This window comes from Sturnus vulgaris, chromosome 19 (assembly GCF_052056855.1).
Source record: "Sturnus vulgaris isolate bStuVul1 chromosome 19, bStuVul1.hap1, whole genome shotgun sequence".
In the NCBI taxonomy this organism is placed as follows: Eukaryota; Metazoa; Chordata; class Aves; order Passeriformes; family Sturnidae; genus Sturnus; species Sturnus vulgaris.
The window spans coordinates 1,003,961-1,026,073 of record NC_142261.1 but is presented as its reverse complement, the minus strand read 5'-3'; the positions used below and the strand labels follow the sequence as shown (position 1 = coordinate 1,026,073).

Genomic DNA, 22,113 nt, shown 5'->3' with positions numbered 1-22,113 from the left:
CGTGCCAAAGAAAAATTAAATTACACAAGGGATTGCATGCTCAGCCTCGTGTGCAGAGTGGTGGCACAGCAGGGTGTGACACTTTGTGCTTGTACCAGGTGAGATTTCTGCCTCAGTACAGAGGGGGCTGAGCCAGCAGGAACTGACTCTGCTTTCCCCTAAATAAGAATTTCACCTGCACAGCCTCTCACACTGTCAGACACCTCATTTCCCTGGTAAGCTGCAGATTATTCTCCTGTCCTTAAACTCAGCTTCAATTATCCCCTATCAGATGGGAAATTTAGCAATGCTGTTGATAAAATTTAAGAACTCGGGGCAAACAGTGAATTTAATGAAATTCATCAGATCAGAAAGGGGCAGGATCAGTGCTCCTAGGGGAGGGTCTGCCCTTAGTGCCAGTCCTGGAGAGCAGGAACATTTCTGAGAGCCAAACCTCCATCCCAGCACAGCCCAGCTCTCTCCTGGCCTCTGGGGGCTTTGGGAATCAGTGAAACACCACAGGGAAAAATTATCTGTTCCTCATCTGTTCCTCACGCAGCTTCCACTCTCCTAATATTACGTTTTTTTTAGCTGGGATATTCCAGAAACGCAGCATATGGAGCTTCTAAAACAGATTTAGAAAAGGAAATTTCGTTTTTCCTCATAGAGACATTATTCTTGAGTCATTCCAGTTTTAAATCATACGAAGGAATGCAAGAGCTGAAGCATTTTCAGTGATTTATCTGGGCAAGGATAGGACACTGCTGTAGTGCCTGACACAATTAATGGGGTACCTGTGGACATTCAGAAATCCAACACCATTCCACTGAGTCTTCAGGAAATAAAGGCTAAAGAACAAAATAGTTGTATAATTTTATTCACCTAAAAACAAAGGGTCAAAAGTCACAGCATGGAGGTTCATTTTATTTTGTAAACTCATTAAAAAGATGTCCATGTACAAAATAAGGACATTTTAAACAACAGAACTGCAGACAAAGGAAACTATAAAAATTCAACACGTTAATAAAAAGGTTTTATTTTCTTTCTGCATAACTCCTTGCACCTTCCATACCAGTCTGCACACACTCTGAAGTACAGCTGTTAGAATCATTAAAATTCAAGAGGCTGAACAGAAAGCCATTTGCTCTGCTGGAGGAATGTGTTGCTGAAAGATCCAAACCCTGGAGCACGTTAACTACAAGTAAGACAAGACTGAAGGACCTGGCTAAAGGCTGCTAAACGGTCACTGTGCATTGATCTGCTCAGAATTCTTCCTGCAAATGTTTGGAATAGTCCTTAGGGGAGTAAAAGTGTTCGACTGAACAGGGTCTGTCCAAAGGTGGGTGTTGTCCTAATGCATCCAATGGCTCCAAAATAAAAACATTGCTGCAGTTAAACAATTTTAATCCCAACAAGTGTTAATTGTGCACCAAGATCTGCAGCAGCTGTCTGACAAGCTACTGGGATTCAGAGTCTTGGATCCTCCTGACTGTGCAAGTCTGGACTTAAATCCTTTATATCTTGTCAGCAACAGGTCAATTATAAAATCATATTCCTTTCTAATTTGGCTAATTTGTAATTTAATTTGTCCCTGTTCCTCCCTCCACAATGACTCCCAGCACTGAAAATCCCTGCAGTGCTCGAGGCTCCTGTCAGCTGGTTCCCGTGGGTGCAGTGTTCAGTTTGGGTCACAGCAGCCCCTGTGACTCCTCAGGCTGCTCCAGGTGTCCCAGCAGGAGCTCGGTCAACACCTCCCCGTGAGCCAAGGGCAGCTCCAAAGCCTGCAGTGACTTCACTCCCAAGGGTTGCTGTCCTGTGCCAGGACGTAGTGCAAGAACCAGCCCCTGCCATAAGGCACTTCCCCACTGCCAGGGGGCAGGGGCTCCTCCCTGGCAGGGCTGCAGGGTGCCCTGGGCTCCTGCCGGGGCCCTGCCCCTTCCCTGGCTGCTGCTGGCACAGCTGGCCCGTGCCAGGGCTCACAGCTGGCCCGTGCCAGGGCTCAGAGCCTGCCGTTGGCAGCCACCTCGCCCACCTTGCACTTGTGGTGCTCATATTTCACAGAAACGATCAGGAACAGCAGCAGGGTGGCTCCTTGGATGGCAGCCAGCAGGAAGAAGTAATAGTTTAATTGGCAGCCATTAATATTACCTAGAAGGAATTGAGGAGGGGGGGAAAAAAACAAAAACAACACATTAATATAGATGATACAAATAAAAATGTTAATCTTGTCACGTTTAAATGGGGAAGACTTTTCTGCAGAACCAACCCAAATCCCATTTGCATCCCACAGCACAGTTCATTTTTAATTCTCCAGAGCAAAGGCTGGCACTGCTGAGGAAGATGTGCACAGGATAAGGAACGTTTTCTTTTGTTCACCAATGCCTTAGACCAAGTCAAAAGAAAATTAAAAAAAAAAACCAACAAAAAACGAATGCTGTAAAGGGAGAAGTTGGCAACTCCACAGATATAAAAAAAGCCATTACTGCAATTGTTTCTCAGATGTTTAGAGTTCATGAAAACATAGGTGACTTCTTGGTGCTTCAGTTCACCTTTGATGCTCCCTCAGAGCTGTCACAAATGAGTGCTGTGGGCATTAAACGATGTAAAATGAGGAAAGCTCATGGCTAGAACATCCTTCCTCTGTTAGGAACCATCTTGCTGTACTTTCAAGAACAATGTAGTGTGGCTCATTTCCAACCCAGCACAGCCAACTGGCCCATTACAATTATCAGATGGGTTGCAGAGACTCAAACAGTGACGTGTACATGGACCCGAACCAGCTGTTCCTGCAGCAAGCCTATAAACGTTCACATTCAATTACTTTAATTACTGAAACTTAAGATTCAATTAAATGAACTTATAATAAAAAGCAGTAAAATTAAACTGAGCCTTTCCTTGACATTTAAAATACAATATACATGTGAATCTCTGTTTCAAGAGCAGATGTGTTTGAAGAGTAGTAATTATCCTTTATGAGATGGGATATTAAACCCATGAAATCTTAGTTTTGGTGGGAGAAACAAGTCAATTCATTGGCAGCAACCAGCCCTGAAGTGCTGGCAGGGAGGGAAGTTCCTCAGGAGATTTTGGAGGCAGTCAGTCACCCCCAGTGATGTCAGGAGTTGGCAGAAATAGGAGAAATTTAGGGCACAGGCTTACAGTCATTTTACAGCATCTCATGGAAAAGCCCCAAATCATTCATTGATTGACTCCTCATTGCAACTCCTACCCTGGAAAACCCAGGTGAAGTTCAGATGTGAATCTGGAAACTTTCAATGATGCTACAGCAATGAAACTTGAGTTTATAAAGTTATAAAGGGGCTGCTGTGGAAATACAGGTTTGGCCAATGGCTCCTTCCAGTGCTGGCCACGTCTGGGCAGACTCAGCACAGCCCAAATATTTTACAGAGAGAAGATCTGGCAGTGTCTTCTCATCAGCTGGAAAAGCACCCTGATTATTTGTGTGAAATTCTTATCCCCTATTGAGCCCTGATCAGCTGAATTCCCTCTGCATGGAGTTGTAGAAAATTTTAATTTGGGAATTGACTGGGGAAAAGAAGTCTCAACAGGATGAAATATTCATTTGGGGAATGGACACTTCCATAAGGTTCAGGCTGTTTGTTATCTTCTGCAGCTTTTAAAGAACAACTTAAAGCCACAGATAACCTGTGGCATATGCAGGGATCAGACACCTCTGCTTTTTGGTAGCTGAAATGGCAAATTCTCTCAGACCAAATGTAAAAGTTTAGGCTGCACTTTTAAGCCCTGTACACACTGCAGGTCTAGCAGACATTTTAAGAATTGTTCCCACTCCTCCTGGTTGAACTAATTAGCCCACTGAGGAGAGGAGGATTTTCTGAAATTCCCAAGATGCCACCTACTGGTGCCAATAATTATTTTTAATCTCCACTGGCAACTCAAAGCAGGTGATTTGTTGAACTTTAGGAGTATAAATAGGTAGCAGATGGAAATGCAGAATTAACTCATGCTAATTTTAATGAAGTCACTCGAAATGAGGAAGCTGAATAATCACTTGGACAGAGATGGGTACATTTGACTTCCCATAACCACAGAAAGCAATTTCAGTACTTTCTACCAAATATATCCCTCTGCTGCACGTAATTTAAATATTTTTTACTGAAATGAAAATATTTGTAATTTCTAGTGATGAAATGCAATAACAGCTGAGCAAGTAACTGAGGCTCTACAGAGGTTTCTTGTGCTTTCATGAGGGCAGTGAATTATTTTGCAAACTCACATTATTTTGTAGTTAAGATGCAAAATGAAACTTTAACAGAGCAGTAGACAAATTGAGATTTTGAAAATAATAACTGTGCCACGTCCTTGATGCTTAACTGAAACTTCTACTTTCCAGACCATGAAGACAGTGAAAATTACACTTACCAAAATCTGTGTGATTGCTCATCCAGCCAATTTCTTTAACAGACACCAGTGCCAACAATCCAGAGCCAACAAAGGACCCAATCCCCGAAAAGAAGAAGAACAGCCCCATAATGGCACTCTGCATAGATTTGGGAGCAGCTGAATATGCAAATTCTAGACCTGTATTAAAAGATGAAAAAATGCTATTGGAATATGTAAGAGGTGAGAGCAGATTGTTCTGGAAGTTACAGGTGTGTAGTGAATCCCTAGCAGTTCCCAGGTCCTTTAAATTGATTTATGGATCCTCTTCAAGGTCATCAATGTACCAAGCCATTAAATGGACAACGTTTGAGACCCAGACTTTGATCTTACTTCCATTCCATGTGTAAAATCAAGAAATCTTCTGAACCAACATATTCATTTTTCTGTCTAAAATCATCCTCAAAGAAATGTATTAAACTAACTCAAACCTGGCAATCCCACATTTCCCATCTCCCTTGCTTCCCTGGCTGTTGGGCAGTACCTGCAGGAAAACTCAGGAAAACAAAGGAAAAACTCCCTCTTGGCACTGGCCATGAACATTTATTTCTTACAGCCTCAGTGTCTGTATCTCTGAACGTGCAGACAGAGAAATTAACTGGAACTGGAAAGGCAGGACTTATTTTAATTTCATTTACTTTTGCTCTAGAAGTCTCTGAGTTCATCGCTTGCTAGCAAGCAATTCTTTTAAAGATTTGTAGATATAGGGCTTGAACCTTTCAGCTGTCTTTACTGAAATTTCAGCCAGTAAACCCAAGAGAAACGTAGCAGTGACCATCCATCTGCAAATCTGTGCTACTGAATTTGTGCACCAAGAGCACACACTTGGGTTAGGCTCTGCCACGCAAAGATTAATGCCCATGATTAACTCTCCCTTTTAGAATAATACTCCTGTCAAAAATCAAATGGGATTATTCACAAGAGACAATCAAATACATTCCTTGCAGAGCTTTTTCTGACAGGTGAAATGCTTGTTTCCAAACAGTCTGCTCATACTGAGAATTAATGCTACCTCATCTAACATTTTTCTTTGCAAGGAGAGCATTACAGACCTGAAATTGCATAACTCTTATGTCTGCCATAATAAAGGCTTGCTTTATTTACACCAGCCCTGCTATTTGACTACCCCAGGCATGGTTTAATAGAAATCCAGTGGCATTTCTCTTCAAGAAAAGGATTAACACTTGAAGCCAGACAGGCCAGCCTGGCTGCTGTGAAGGAGGAACTTTGGTTTTGGGCAAGAAGCAGAGCTGGGTGTTCTCACTGATCCACCAGCACCCTCCTGCCACCTGAGAAAATGCTGGTAACCAACATCCTGCTGCTCTTTAGCTCTGCAAAAATGGGCAGAATGAGCCAGAGGAGAGCTGGTGTGTGAGGCCAGCAGGGAACTGAAACATCCTCACCCAGCTCAGCTGCGGGGCTTCCCTAAATTCAAACTGTAACCAGAGAATTGGGCACAGCTGCAAACGGGCAGGGCAGGGGGGCAAAATGCTGTTTATTTGGAGAATTAAAAGTGCCTTTGTTTCCTAGGCTCTGCCAACTATAGCACAAGTCACATTTTCCAAGGAGTATTTATCTGTGCATTCCCACTTGAAGAAGAAATAAGTGGACAATTCTGAGGACACAGCACAGTGTGTTTGTGACTTCTTTTTAAGATTTCAGAGCTGCCATGGGGCTCCTGAGCCTCAGTCACATCTTGGGCACCAGGCTTCTGAATGTTTGCACAAGTTAAAGCTCAGGTATAACAGATAAGGGATCTGAAGTGGTTTTTTTTCTTGTTCATTTTACAGGTACACTGGATCTGATTGCTGCAGCTGGAATAAGACCTTAAGACTCAGAACAAAAAAACCAAACTGAGTGTAACCCTGCACTTTTTGCACCAAAATAAGGTACATTTCTAAATTTGAATAAGTTTTGCAGCAACACTAAGATTTAATCTGGCTAAAGAATGTAAAATCTTTTCTCTGCCTCCAGAGCTCCTTTGGCTGCTGGCAGCCATTGATAATGATTTCATGCTCCTGCAAACAAGCACTCCTGAAATTAAAGCCCCTTGCTGCCGTTGTCATGTGAGATTACAATTCCCAGTTAAACAAGGGTGCTTTAGCAGGATTGACAGAACAATACAAAAGATTAATGCAATGTGTGTCATCTTTTTAAAGGTATCTCAAGTGTAACTAATGTGGCTTAATAAGAATATGCTTAGTTTTACAGAAAACAGAAAAACAAAGGTATGTTTTTCAGCTCTTGTGCTGTTTAGTCCCTTTTTGCTCCCAACAAACATTTCCACATCGTTGTGGTTTTGTAACCATTAACACTTGGCTTATTTTAAGCCTGAATTTCATAGCACAGTAGATGCCTTTATCAAGTTTAATATTGAATTGGTAAAGTACACTCTGAATCTTGAAAGGCCTTCTTAAAAATATTAAGAATCATGTTCAGATAACAGTCAGAAGGCAGAAAAGAGCCTTTGTAAAAGAAAAATCAAATGAAAGTGCACTAGACAAAGCAATTAAGCTCTGCACAGAATTTCTGGTAGATCCTTTTCAAACACTGACCAAGAGTTTTTGAAGTTATAATGCTGTTGGTTCAGAGCCAGCAGTGCAGAACAGCAGAATGTTCACATAAGAATTGTGTAAGCTTTAAAGACTTCTCCCAAAGAACTGCACTGAACTCCTCTCAGCTTGGAGTTCAGCAAACAGAGAATGTTTCAAGACCTTTCCACAGCTATTTTTTTTTTCCTTGCAAACACCTCTGAACTATTAATAGTACCTGACAGAGAAACAAGATTGTGTAAGAGGGAAGAAATTGGTTTAATTTTCCATGAACACTTGTATTTCTGATAAGTCATCTGTTTATCTGAGGTAGGATTGAAGTGGCACAATCACTAAACCGACTACAATTAATGCATTTTACTCTTTGGATAAAAATGTTAAAAACAGCCTTAGTTTTAATAAGTAATTAAATCAGGTAAGATTTTATCTTCAGATTTTTGTGTGTTGCCATTTGTGACAGGTACCACACACACAAAATGAAATGGACAGCAAATGAACAGTTAGGAAAAAAAACCCAACAAACCCCACTTTTATTCTCCTTGCCAAGCAACCCAAGCACTTTATTTTATTTCCTAACAAGTGTGATGACAGCAGAACACGAGTAACCAGAAACCTGATGGAGCACAAGTTCTCTGCTCCACTGAGAGGGGAACAAATGGGCCATGAGACAGCTGGGGCCACTGCCAGCAAGAGCTTCAGAATCCCAGAATCTCACTTGAGCTGGGATTGCCCAGGAATGAAAGTAACCTCCCACAGGGGAAATGAAAGTGGATTTGATGCCACGAGGAATCCAGGGAGGAGAGCTCTGGGTATTGCCACTGTGAGTGGGGAATCCTCAGAGTTTTTGTGTTTGCAAACAGAATTTCAGCACTTCACTAAGTCACTACAGTCCAGCACAAATGAGAGGAGTTTTACCTGGAGTCTCTGGATGCACAATTCCACTGAAGCAAGGCCAGACCAGGCACCTGCACACCCAGCAGGGTTTGCTCCTGCATCCAAACACCCCGAGTGCCACCCGTGCTGGGACACTGCCAGGGACATTTCTGTGGCTGTGCCAGCCCAGGAAATGAGAGCTGGGAAAGCCCCAGGGGCCACAGAGAGCTGCTCCTGCTGCTGAGCCCTGCACAGGCAGAAAAATCACATTTCCTAGTGCTGTTCACCCCCTCCTTCACTTCCAGCTGTCCACACATCACACAGGGCACTGGGAGGGAATTTAAATTTAACATCTCCTGCTTTTGTTCAAGACACACAAAATTTCAGCACTGTTTCAGTTTGCTTAGTGTCAGGTTGAAGTATTGGAACAGCTACAGAAAAATTGATCTAGAAATTAAGTAGATTAAATGATATAAAAATAGCTACTTCATTATTATTATGCACAAAACCTTTTCTTATTCCATAGATTAAAAAACTCAAGCAACATGAATTTAAACTGGCTTTCTAAATGGGGTTTATTTCTTCCCTTTGCCCTCAGAAAGGTGTTTCCACTTACCAATTGACTTTCTAAACTGTGAGCTCAGTTTATAAGACCAAAAAAAAAAAAAAAATCACAAAGCACAAATTGTATTTCTAACACAGAGGAAGATTCAGAGGACACAAAACTGCATTAAAACACAATATTGAAAGAGTATATTGTTTTCCATTAGGGCTTGCAAATATCCAGCACTAACTGCATGCCACACAAATATTTTAGGTGTTACTCTGCTTGAAATTCAGTTTTGAAAGCACAGTCTTACATAGCCAGGCTTCAAATGTGCAAGGCAATGGTGAGCTTTGCCACTCAAATCGAGCAATATTATATAAAAATGTATTTGGGAACATCAGAGCTTACTTCTAATGATTTGAGAAGTGTTTATTTTCTAAGATTCCAATGTTTATGACAGATACAAAAGCAGATTTAAGCACACAAAGACTCTTACCTGCTATACTTGCAAATATTTCACTGAATCCAATCAGCACATATTGAGGAATCTGCCACCAGATTGGCAGATCTGCAGCATGGTATGTAACATTCCCAATTGTCTGGTTAATTGTTTTAACCTTTACAATTTTCAGTCTGTTGCTTTCCAGAATTCCTACGTGAAAGGGGAGGGAAAAAAAGATTGACCTAAGATGCAAACATTGTTTGTCCACATTAAGAATTAAATTAGGATTCAGCCCTGCATTACAATTAGAAATGCTACAGTAGGAATGTGCATTTCTTTCCTGACATAAAGCATTTCACACTACTTCTGCTGTTGTTATTTCAAGACACACAGTTGTTCTGCCATAGAATTAGTGATTATATTCTCATTCAGTGGCAATAATTATACAAACACTTAGCCCATTTCTGGATGGATCAGCTCACAGCTCTCGTGGACACTGTGCTGGGGTTTTTTTAAAGACAATCTCATTTTCACAAACTACTACTTTGCACTGTTGAACCGTTTCAACTGCCACCATAGTATTCATAAATTAGAAACCCTTTTGCTTATGGAAATGGCTACCCCAGTCCTGCAGAGCTATGAAAACCCTCTATGAATATGATTATGACATTTATATGACACTTTTCATCCAAAGAGATCCAAGAGCTCATTAGAGCTTGATTTACAAGCAATACATTGCATAGAAAGTACTTCATATGGAATGAAAAAGAGACATGATAGTGTAAAATAGAAGCATTTTTAGCTTGCTCAGCACAACAGTTTAGAGTAGAAAGTGAATATCAAATAATGCTGTAGGGTTTTGTTGAAGTTACCCAGATTAAACGATTGACTCTCAGTTACATAAAGTACACAGAATAGCTAATAGTGAATAAAACTCCCTGCTTCACCCAAAAGAGACCTCTATAAAAGAACTCTCATCTCTAATCCTTGGAAATGAGGTGAATTTATTCATCACAATTCACAGAGCCACTGGGTTACACTCCCAGCCTCCCATTTAGTGCTGTCAGCTCAGGGTGACCTCTTGGGATACAAAACATCCCCCCAGTAACCAAAAAACAACGTGCAGGGCTGAGCTGTGCTGCTCACAGATATCACACCATGCCCATCTGCTTCCTCAGGCCCAGCTCCCCTTTCCTGCAGCCACCCAAAGGATGCCATGGACAGCCAGCATTTCATGGGAAGCACCCTGAAGAGAAATTTCCACTTAAACAAACACAATTGCTGATGTGCACCACGAGTCCTGTTCTCCCCATGGCTTCCCAAATCTGGGACACAAAACCTTGAGGGGACCTCTGTGCTAAGTGACAGTGCCAAATTTCTCACTAACATCTGGGTTTGAGGTAAAGATTGTTCTTAAATTTATTATTGCTTTATGCCAGGCCAGCCATCACATTTTCTCTATATTCCTCATTTCTTTGTAGGTGACCTTGTTTTGATGTGTCTTTCTTTAGCTCTTCAGCTACCTCAGTGCCCTCTGAACTATGAAGAGCTGCTGTAATTAAAATAAAACTGGATTTCTTGATGTTTTCATCTTAATATAGCTTCCAAATATTTTAGAGTGGAACTTAATTAAAATGTAAACAAAGCAGTAGAGCCATCTAAGAGCTCAGATATAATTTCATTTATTTCCAGTCAACACAGAATTGTTGCACCTCAAAACATCAATTAATTGTTTCTACTCTTACAAAATAAGCATTGAGCCACTTAGGAGCACAACTACAATATACCAAACTTTGCCATAAATTCATCTTCAAATCTGGAATCTATTGATTCTTCCCTTAAGACTTTGATAGACAAGTTTCATGTTTGATTTTACACTCTTTGTAGTTAAAATAATCTGAACTTTTTGCTATAATGGTTTGAACTCTATAAATGAAGTGGATTTTCCAGTTGAATAACCTTGAACATTGCTGCTCAGAATTCACCATAAGATGCATGAAGCACAGCAGATGTTCATTAAATCTAATCAGTTGTATTTTAACACAGTTTATAAAATATTTTAAATAATCTAACCAATCTAATAGGCAGACTGAGTAGTGTCCACAACTAATGGCTGTTAGATAAGCAAGTCAAAATGGAAATATGGCACAAACAAATCATTAAGATATTGCCATGATTACAAATTCTTGACATTTTCAGATGTTTAAGGTTTCATTCAGTGTCCCCCTGGAAGGCAGCAGTGGCTGGAGGCAGTAGTGTATTTAAAGAATGTTAAAATACAGCAGCTATAAACATCACTTAACAAGAAAATAAAAATTGAATGAAACACACAAACCAACACTGTGCTAGAAATAAAATTTCCTAAACCCTAAATGTGTCTCAACTGAAGCTCTTCAATTCCTGTTGTGATGAACAGATGTTAAGTTACTCCAAAAGGTTAAACCTTCCAAACAGATTGCAAATAATCACCCAAAGAATTCACCTTTTCAGTTTCTAATGGGCAACAGTTGGGGAGGATCAAACCAACAAAATCATGTGTTACATTTGTAGGTGAATTGAAAAAGACATTTGAAAGAAACTTGAAGGAGTTTTGCTGTGTGAGCCCATTCCCCAACTCAGCTATCCCAGCTCCATGTGCTCTTCCCACTAGGAATAAAGACAGATATTGCTGGCTTTGAATTCCCTTCAGTGTGAGCCCACAGGTTCTATTTAAAGAGCTGACATTTAAGTGTTTTACATCATCCTCTTCTGCAGCAGCAGTGTCCTAAGAAACATGGAATAGGAGAAACACTTCTATTTTAACTTGAAATGACTTTAAAAACTTTCCTGCCCACAAAGTGACCTTGGCCCAATAATTACCTCTCTCATTGAAAGAAATCTTAATAACCATCCCTAAAATATAGGGGATCCCAAGTGCTGCAATCCATTTATTTAATGCTATAATGCTTTATCAATATGTTCATTCCAGGGATGCTGGTGAGGGCTATAGATTCTGTGAAGCATTGCTCAGAGATGTTCAGTTCCACATCAGCAGTGCTTAACAACTTGAAATCACCTCAAAAGCAGCTGATTTATGGGGCCAGCAGAGTTGGCATCTTCTCCCTTTCAGGCTCCAGCTGAGCTATTTTACACTACACTAATTCCCAAATATTAGGGAACAGGAAGGTAGGGGAGACAAAACCCAAAGTGGGAGGAAACTCTTGTTCAGCCATAACATAACTTTATTATTTCAGATCAGGGGAAAGGTTCTTAGGTAAAATTTCAGCTTTTTTATATTATACCTGGCAGTCAGAATGTATGAAGAAACATTTTAAAAGGGTATATGCAAAGTTTACTTCAGGCAGGAAAAATGCTCCAATTTTATTGCAAGTGTTCAAAACAGTTAAGTAAATTTTTGGATACAATCCCCTTTATTGATGGAAATGCATCTATGAAGGCACATTCCCACTCTACCACGAAGAAAGATCTGAATAATGCTGAATTAAATATTCACACAGGGGTTTTTTTTAAATGCTGTTGCAGTGAGCTGAACAATCCACTTTGTCAGGAGATCTCCAAGTCGTTTTCTTACCTGCAGCAAAGGCAGAGCACATCACAAAGAACATTCCAACTGCAATCCTCTTCAGTGAGGAGGGCAGCAAGCCATTCCTCTTCAAAATGGGATCCACCACTTTGTCCTTTAAGGGTATTAGGATCAGGATAAGCACTGCATCAAACATGGTCAGCCAGGCTGCTGGAAACTGGAAAGGGAGAGGATTGAAGTTGGCAATTTCATACTTAGGAGCTGATTTTTACTATTATTATTTTTAAAAAGTTTCATTGAACACTTTGATCCAAAATAAACAACAATGCACTGACATGCATTGTGAAAAGTCAAATAAGAGTGTCTGGAAGCTAAAGAAAATATTCAGCTATTCAGGTTTTCATTGAATCTGGATGCTCATACATCTGTAAGCTCAGTTTCTCATGTGACAGAATTAAACTTTTTACCTAATTCAGTCATGAAAAATATTTAATAGCCAAGCTCTGTGTATCTTCTGTTAAGCTTAGAACTATCAGAAATATGCCACAGAACAGTAGAAATAGTTGACTAATTTCACATTTACTAATGCAAATGCAAAATTCATTTAAAATCAAGTTACACTTGTCAAATAAATACAGAGGGTGGTGTAACACGTGTCTCCTGTAAATCCTATGGTTTTACTTCTCTGTACCATTTCTGCAATCACATGATGCCAGCCTTTCTTGAAAAATATTGACTGAAGAGCTTCTTTCAATATGCTAGAGGTAAAGTGATTATTGATTAGGCAGTCTAAAGTAACAAATGTGTCTCCAATTCCAAATGCTAATGTATCACTTAAGGAGGGGTATTCACTCCCCCTGGGCTTGCAGAAATGCTTCTGTCCTGCTATGAAAACCCAGGCCATGGAGATTGATCAGCTCATCTCAGAGGTCAGACTTGGGCCACTGAAAGCTGAAGAAACTCCTGCTGAAAGCAGTGAGAGTTCCCTGAACACATCCAGAGCAGGCTGCTGTGAGCTCCAGCTACTTGTTGGGATGATCAAATTGTGCACACACACGTTTAGAGAGCTAAATTAAGGGGAATTCCAGCTTGGGAATTCTCTCCAGGCCTGGATTTCTCCTGACTCTCAGCTCCATTCCCAGGCTGACAAGCTGACTGCAGCTTCAGTTAGGGAGGAGTCTCCCAGGGTGACAACATGGTGACAAACAGAGTGGAATTCATCACCAACATTAACCCCTGGTGTCTTTCCCGTGGGACACATCCTGAGGTGCTGTCCCAAGGATGTTTTTCCCAATTGTCCAACGAGCTCCTGTCCTGTCCTGGCTGCACTGACACACTTTAAATCCGGGCTGGCTGTACAATAAATTGGCCTTTTTAAACAAAGAGCTCCGTGGGTGTTGCTGTCCTTGCTCTCTCTTTGCAGCACAGTGACCACATAAAATCCAAGATGTGCATGGTGCTCCTCAATCCCCAAAGGCTGAGGCACTGATCCCCAATCATTATACACATTCAGGTAGGTCAGGCACTGCCTGAACTTCCTGGAATGTTTGTACAATTCTGACCCCAAGTGCATTTCAGCTGCAGAAAGGCACCTGGCCCTTGTTGTGCTCTGCTCACCGTGTGGATGGAGTTGGTGTCGTTCGATATCTCAGGAATTTTCAGATGGAGACTTTGCAGTACATATGTTGTCTGCATCTAGCATTAGGAAAGAGGAGTTGATATTACTGGGACAAGGAGTGCAGAAAGCAAGATGTTTTTAATTTTGTAACAATTAACAAAGATTATATTAGAGATGATATGCTAACACAGCAAACTGAAAAGAATTACAGTCAGAACATTACAAGATTTTTTAACCTTATAGTTATGTTAACTAAAAACACAAAGAATCATTTGTGTGTCTTTGAAAACAATTTCTGCATTGGTTTTTTTTGCCCAAAATGTATTTGATGTCCTGAATCATCTCCATGAAACAGGACCTGAAAATTAAAATGAGGTCTAGACTATTTACCCTAACCTATGTGAAACAACTGCAAGGTGAAACACAGCACAGTATTTAAGATATGTGAATTTATACAACTGAGTCTTAACTACAATTCCAATGATTTTCTTCTTTTTCTAATACATTCTAATAATTTCTTTTTATTAGGTCAAAATATTATTTGAGAGTATTCCTTAGCAGTCGTTTTTCATCTCTCAACTTCAAGGTAAGTTTCCAATCTATGGGAGAACACCCCAAAAACTGTTAAATTGGAAATGATGTAAAATACAACCACAACCATTTGGAAGGACTCACTTGAAAATACACAGTCCAGTAAGGTATTAAAGCCAGAAAGACAGGGATAATCTTGACAAGAGCTTTTACATCTTCCACTTTATCTTCTCTGAAGGGGCCCCCCCGAGACAGCTTGGCCATGTCAAAGAGGCTTTGCTTGCGAGGTGGGTGCAGCACTCCCTGGCCTTCACTTTGGAAAAGGATTGGAAATGTTTAGTTGAACAGAACTGGCAATCTTGTCTTCCTTATAAAAAGTTAATGCATTTCTAAAATAAGGAATTCGTGTGAGTTACAGCAACACAGCTAGGCCAGAAATCCCCAGCAAGTGGAAAGAGGAGAGGAAATTTTCTGCTCTGGAATTTCCTTATTTCCCACCCTCCCCACACACCCCAGCCCAAAATAACTGGCAGAACTTAGGGTAATCTGTATTTTGTAATATTTCTTATTCAACTGCTTGGCAATCTGAACACATGAAACCCCACTGCAGAGGAAGCACCTGACATCTCTTACCAATGATTCAACCACCAGTATTCCATGGGCAGCCCTTGAGAGTGGAAAAATTCTGGCTCCCCATCAAGCTACTCACAGCATTAAATGCAGATGAGAGTGCTTTTCAAACCAGAAGGCATCCACACAGATATCTAGCAGAGAAGCAAGTGAACTAATGCTGAGAGCAGCACAGCCAGGTTACATGACACTGTCATGTGGGAGCTGGCAGGACACAGAGCTCAGCTGACACCATGATCTGGCTGCACAGATCTCAGGGTGCCTCTCTTCCATCCATCCCTCAACTCCCAGAAAGTTTCTGCAGGATTCCAATTTCCCAGTTGTCAGAGCAGACCTGCTCCTTTCTCCTGCAGTGTCTGCTGGGAGTTACTGCCAGCCAGTCTGAACTCAGGAGTTCCAGTCCTAGGCTGACTTGGAATGGAGGCCACCCAGAAAAACTCATCACAAACCTGTTTGCTGAGTGCTGCCCCTGGCTCTTCTTGGAGCAACAGGAATATGTGAGGATTTTGAACATGTCTGTGAAGGCACTACCATCAGGAGGTTTGGTGATGAAGAAGCTCTGCCCACACAAGAAAACCATGAATGAAATCCCGATGCAAACTGTTGGGATGCTGTATCCGATCACAAAGCTCACGTTCTGCTGGATGTAGGCAATTCCTCCCAGAGAGAGGATAGCTCCCAAATTAATGCTCCAATAAAACCAATTAAAAAATCTTCTTGTGGCTTCTGGACCCCGGTCTTTGACCTGGAAAAGATTAAAAGCAAGCCTTTCAGTTTCTGAAGAAAATAAGGCTAAACAGGATTAGAATCTTTGAATTAGAATTCAAACAAGTTCAATCCAGTGAAGAGTTCAGGTTTCATTTAGAGTCACAGTGAAATGATTTAAGTGTTTTGGGTTTCACAGGGTATTTGATGAAATGACACCTCAGTGAGCTGCACCATTATGTCAGTAACCTTCTGGAAGCTGAGCACAGGGATAAAAAAGCCACACAACTGAGAGACACAGCTTCCCCAGAGAGGCCATTATTATCTCTCACTGGGTCATTTCTCTACAAAAAGCTCCTTCAGATTTACATCCCATAGTCCACAGGAGTTTAAGTAACTATTTTTTAGTAACAAAAAGTTAAGCTACCTAAAAAATCACCTATTTCCACAATTGCTTCTTCTAACTGCATTTACAGAACAGTTAACACTATTCCATTTCCTAAGCCTCAAATGAATACTTGATAATTAAACAACAAATTTAAATTTTAACAGAGTCTTATTGCCTCTCATCAGAACACAAATGGAGGACTTGTTATTCTGACCTTTAAAAAAAATTAATTAAATTTGAGTTGCCTGAGGATCACAAGGCCCCAGTAAATATTTATCCCTCTAAGTCAGTGCTGTTCATAGTGTAATTTTTCTGCTTGAAGCTCAGTGTTTGTCCAGTGAAAGTCATGACATCCCTGGTTTACAGAACTATCCTGTACAGTTTTCACCATTCCTCTTTACTCTTGCCTACTGTAAGTCACCCATATTTTGTAATTAAGTCCCAGGAACCCAGCATCACTCATAAGAGGTGATGTAAGAGAAATTATGCAAATTAAAATTTGAAATACACTGAAAAGATCAAGCAGTCTGTGGAAGAATCCATAACACTGTATTAGTGGCTGGTGACTGAAGGGCCATTAACAGTGACCAGCAGGTCAGTGCCATGCACCAGCCTGGCTGAGTCAGTTCTTTTTCATTTGAAACTACAAATTTCCCCTCCTCATTTGCCAGATCTTCAAAAGATCCGTATTTAGTTTGCAATATGAAAAGTAAGCTGTGTCTTAAAATGAGTTTTTAACACTGTCAGTTCTGATTAACAGCTTCAGGTTTTGCAGTGGTGCACAAACCCAGCTGTACCATTCAGCCAAGCCCAGCAAAGGGAACATTAAATTCTCAATTGCTGTGCATTGTTCATAGCATTGTCAGGCATTCAGGTGCATCTGTCAGAATGTCAAAATCAACCCTGGAGACTAAACCCAAGAAATTCTCCCTCTCCAGCTTCAACTTGGTACTCAATTCCTAACTTTCATCAACTGCAGCAGTGTTTCAAGCTAAGAATTCCTTCCCAAGCCCAATGAGCAGCAGGATATTAGCAAACAATTACATGGAACACAGTGCTCCAACTTGTGTCAAGCGTTAGCAATCTGTTTGATGAAGCTTCCATTTCTTCATCACAAAGTCTCAGTTCTCTTATTTGTGCAAGGAAGATGACTTCTCATCCTCCCTCTTGCACATGACCTTGCTGACATCTCTACACAGGAAAGCTGGGAGAAGAAAGCAAACTTTGATGCAGGTAAGAACAGGGAAGCACAGCATGAGGCTTCTGTCAAGCATTATCCCAGCTTCCAAGCATTAGCTCCTGAGAAACTTCCTGAGCCAAGGCTGCCTTCTCTCTGCTTAATCAATGCAGCTCTCCTCTCCACGAGCTTTGTAAGCTGCCTCAGAGCCCGGGTGAGCTGTCAGAACCCAGAAGAGCCCCTGGCACAGAGCTCCACAGGGAATGGCACCGTGGGAATGCCTGCTCTGAACTGCCCTGGCCGAGCCTTGCTGCTTTTCCTGTTCCAGGACTCAGCTGAGCTCCAGCCCATCCCTGCTCCATCCCTGCCTCTCTCCCCTCACCACTGCTGCACAAATCACTGTCATATCTTTATTTCTGCCACCTTTTCCAAATTAGGGAATTTAGACTGATTTGTGAATCCTCGCCTGGGAACTACTGACCACATCTGTGGTCCTTCCCAGAAACTTCCTTCACCATCCCCAGTGTCCTTTTTGGAACAGAGTGACCAAAAGGAAGGCAGTGCTCAAAGGACAGACACACCACAGACTTAGAGTGCACAGGATCCATTTTCTCCTTCTTTATCAAAGTATATATTTGCACTAAAAATCACATCACAGCCACGTCTGAAATGCCATTTAACTGGCAAACATTAATAACTGAATAAAAGTCCCACTGAACTACCTGGTGGAATATCTTCTCAAAGACAAAGGACTACGAAGATGTCTTGTCAAAACCCCCCACGAAATGAACGAGATCATTCAGAAGTTCCTGAAAGTAGCAGCTTTCATTTGTTCCTGCAGTCAACTGACAGTCACAAGTGACAAATGTAACAAAACACCCCCCAAAGTCACCGCAGTCAGCTCGGAGAGCAACCACAAAACAGAGCGAGGATGGAACCGAGAGCCTTGTCCTCGTCCTTAGCCTGCAGTGCCAAGAGTTCTGTGCAGTCCAGTTCACAGAATCCTGACCCTCTAATCCCTCACTGCAGACAAGCACTCTGACATCATCTGAGAGAGCTCTGCAGCTCAGCTGCTACGTAATTGCAAAGTTTTATACTAAAATTCAGCAAGTCCACATATCAAGTCTGCTTCCTCTCCTATCTATTATTACTGGCCTTGTGAATGCCACAACTTGTTTCAGACTTGTTCTCTGCAGAGCCTTCGAGGTCCACAGGCTCATAAGAAGTTCGACAGCAGCAACAACAGAATAAGTTGCAGTCAGGGACCTTCAAATGTTTATCTGTGGCTCTCAATCCTTATCCAGAGGCTGGAAAACTTAGGCTCTACAAATAAATAAAGGCTGAAAATCACTCTGAAGCCATCTTCACAGCAGCAATTTCCAATGGCAACTGTAAAACAAGAATTTTAGCAGAGCTGCAGATGTCTGGCAGTTATGGCTGGTAGATTTATCGGCTATGAAGGCAGGTCAGAGGGAAGGCACAGTGTGGGTGAAGCCTGACCTCTCTCATCGCTGGAACCCTCAAAGAGATGCAGCTATAATTAGAATGATTATGGCTGATACGAGATTAGGAGCCTGATCCTATTCTGGCTTCAGTGCTGAAGCAGCTTTCACAATAATGACCAACAGCCTTATTGTTTCCTAACTGCAGAAAGTCACAAACTGCTCCATGGAACAGGAAGTGACAGCAAAACACTCGAAAAGGGAACTGGAAAGTGCCAGGTTCTGGGATCACGTGGTTAAAATGCTATTCTGAGAACCATCAGCTCACATTCAGAGCAGGATGGAGCAGAGTGCAACTTCTAGAAAAGCATTTATAAACACAGTTGAGAAAAGCTGGTCTTTTTTTGAGAAGGGAAAGAAAAAGAACTTTTTTTGCTAAGCTGACTGGTGGAAGTTGCTCGATACTAACCCTACTTTAACAGCACTTCTAAAAGCACACATTTAACATAGAGTTAGTTAGAAACCACATCTTTCAACTTCAGAGATAAGTAAGTATTGCAATTCAATTTCCCATTTTCCACGAAGTTATTCTGCTAAATAAAGAAAGCCCCATGTTATACAAGAGCTCTCCACACAAATTCTATACACACATTAAAGCTGAAAAATTCACATGGTAGTTTTTAAGAGATCTGCAATGAAAATGTAATTAACATTCTGAAAGGTGATTGTGCCAACTAAAGGACATGATGTCCAATTCATCCTTTCCTTTGGTACTTTGGGGGAAGAGGACAAATCTTATCAGCACACATCCAGCCAAAACATGTTTGCAATGTGCTCTGGCCTCCCAAGGATGTGGCTCTGGGAGATATTTTATTCTCAGATATATAGATAGATGATAGAGATGCACAGCTATATAGATATATCCACATCTCCCCAGCAGTTTTCTACATTCCTATGCAGGGAGAAGGCACCCAAGAGGGCCCCAAACTGCACTCCCAGGTAAGTGGCATGCTGTAATATATTTAACAAGAGATAAGCCAGAAAAAGAGAGAAGGGGGGAAATTCAGTCCTCGGCAGAGCTCCACTGATTATTATGGCCCAGAAAGGAGTATTTCTTTTGCTTCACCCTACATAAATCACTGTGAATTATCTGCAAACCCAGCCAAAAACTGCTTTCCTAGAAATCCTGGGGGAAAAGCCTTTACAAAATCCAGCTACAACAGCTACACTTCCATTGGCAATGGCTCTTCTTTTGCTCTGTTCCTGCCGTTATTTATCCCCCATATTTAACTTTCATAAAGCGTTCTGGGGATAAGCAGTCAGTTTTGAAAAACACCTTACAAGATAAAGTCATATTAAAGCTATTTCACTTGATGGGCTCAGGCTGGCTTAAGCAGAACTAATGCACTGGGGACACACAATCCTGGGCTATAATAATGTTTTACATTTATATACTGCCTTTCAGCCAGGACTCCAGAATTTAGAACACATGAAATGCCAAAGAATGACAAATGCAAAGTGCACACCAGAGAACAGAGGTATGTTTGGCAGTCATTGTGTGGTGGATCCTCCCTCTTACAAAGAATTCATGGCTTTTCTGATAACCTGCTCTAAGCAGAACTCCGTGAGCCAGTCAGCAGACAACTGGACTTTCAGTTTGGTTAGAAAAGCTGCTCAGTAGTACCTGTGCATAGTGAAATTCTCCATTTGTAAAGCAGAAATTCTATTTCAACATCCACAGCCAGCACAGCACCTTAGCACAGGACTGTAAATAAGTACATGTAACAGAGTGTTCCAGCTGCTACTGAACTCCATGCTGCCTCTCAGATGTTTTCTGTGAAGCCACTGTGTTCTGCAGGGATGACCAATGAATGATATCACTGTAGGGTCTGGATAAGGTCATTTAACAGGACGTGTCCTTATGGGAACAGCCCAGGTGATGTTTACCACGGCCAGAGCAGCTTCCCCCATCATGTGATGCAGCATGAGCCTGCACAAAAATACCACTCAAGGGCAAGGCAGTGCACAGATATCTAAAGCATAAAAACTGTTTGTTCCTTTATCACAGGATGGTAAAGGCCTCTGACACTGCCTTAGAAGGCCCATGGCATCCTTGTCAAAGCTAAAATGTGTATCCTGTACTTCGTCTGATGAGCTCTGAGGTCGAATTAACTGGGGACAAACTCACCAGGGAGGATAATTAATAGTCCACTTAATGGCCATTAAGTATTCACCCCAAGTCGTCAAGATGCTGATGGCTTAGCCAACTCAGACAGCAGAGCTGAGGCAGGGCAAGCAGGGATCTGACATACGGGATCTGAGACCCCACAGGCACCAAAATTGTATCAAACAGGGCACAGCTCAACGACTTGCATCCCGCAGGGAACAGAGCCGAGTGATGCCATTCCCTCCAAGGCTGAGCACCTGCAGAGACATCCGGCAGCCGGGCACTGCCCACCCCAGCAAGGCAAGCCCCTCTGCCACCCCTGGGCACCCACGAGCGCCGCAGCAGCTGCCACACAATACTCGACCTGGTCTGCCCCGAACGGGGTGATGTTGGCCTTGACCGAGCCGACGCCCAGCCCCACGAGGACCAGTCCCACGAAGGTGGCGGTGGCGCAGTAGCGGGTGGCTCCCACCTGGGAGCAGGGCGCCAGGGTGGCGTTGGCCGCCGGCGAGGAGCAGTTCTCCACGGGGAACAGGGGGATGTCCCCGCACAGGCCCTGGCGGGTGTGCGGCGCGGCGATGACGGGGAAGGCCAGCATGCCCAGCAGGTAGAGCGCCATGCTGAGCAGGATGGTGCCGAACTTGCCCAGCAGGGCGTCAGCCAACCAGCCCCCGAACGGCGACACCAGGTAGGTGATGCCCATGAAGAGCAGCAGCGCCTGGCTGGCCTGGGCGCCCTCCCAGCCATAGGGCGGCCCGTTGAGGAACAGCACCAGGTTGGAGGTGATGCCGTAGAAGGCCACTCGCTCCAGCAGCTCGGCCAGCAGCACGGCGGCGCAGGCCAGCCGCCGGCCCTGGAACGCGCTGCTGGCGGCCCGCCCGCGCTCGCCGCTGCTCAGCAAAGGGCTGCGCTCGCTCGGCTCGGCCTCGTCCATGGCCCCGCGTCCCCCCGGCCCCGCCGCGGCCCTGCCGCGCTCCCGGCCCGCCCGGAGGGACCCGCGGCCACCGCCGGTGCCGGCCCCGCCCCCCCTTGCCAGTGACGCGATGCCATTGGCTGACGGCGCTGTCAGTCTGCCGATCCCCTGCCCCGCCCCCGGCAGCGGCGCTGTGCCATTGGT

The 22,113-nt window shown here is 42.7% G+C and overlaps 1 protein-coding gene across 1 annotated transcript; it reads right to left on the bottom strand.

The window, feature by feature from the left end:
* Positions 1–840: 840 nt before the first annotated feature.
* On the bottom strand, positions 841–21,945 carry SLC15A4 (solute carrier family 15 member 4). Its single transcript, XM_014887578.2, has 8 exons — positions 21,361–21,945; positions 15,567–15,862; positions 14,632–14,800; positions 13,956–14,033; positions 12,387–12,555; positions 8,870–9,025; positions 4,384–4,542; positions 841–2,127 (listed from the first exon to the last, which is right to left on the bottom strand). The coding sequence occupies exons 1-8, from the start codon at positions 21,928–21,930 to the stop codon at positions 1,979–1,981; spliced, it is 1,746 nt and encodes a 581-aa protein (XP_014743064.1). The 5' UTR covers positions 21,931–21,945; the 3' UTR covers positions 841–1,978.
* Between the last annotated feature and the right edge of the window lie 168 nt (positions 21,946–22,113).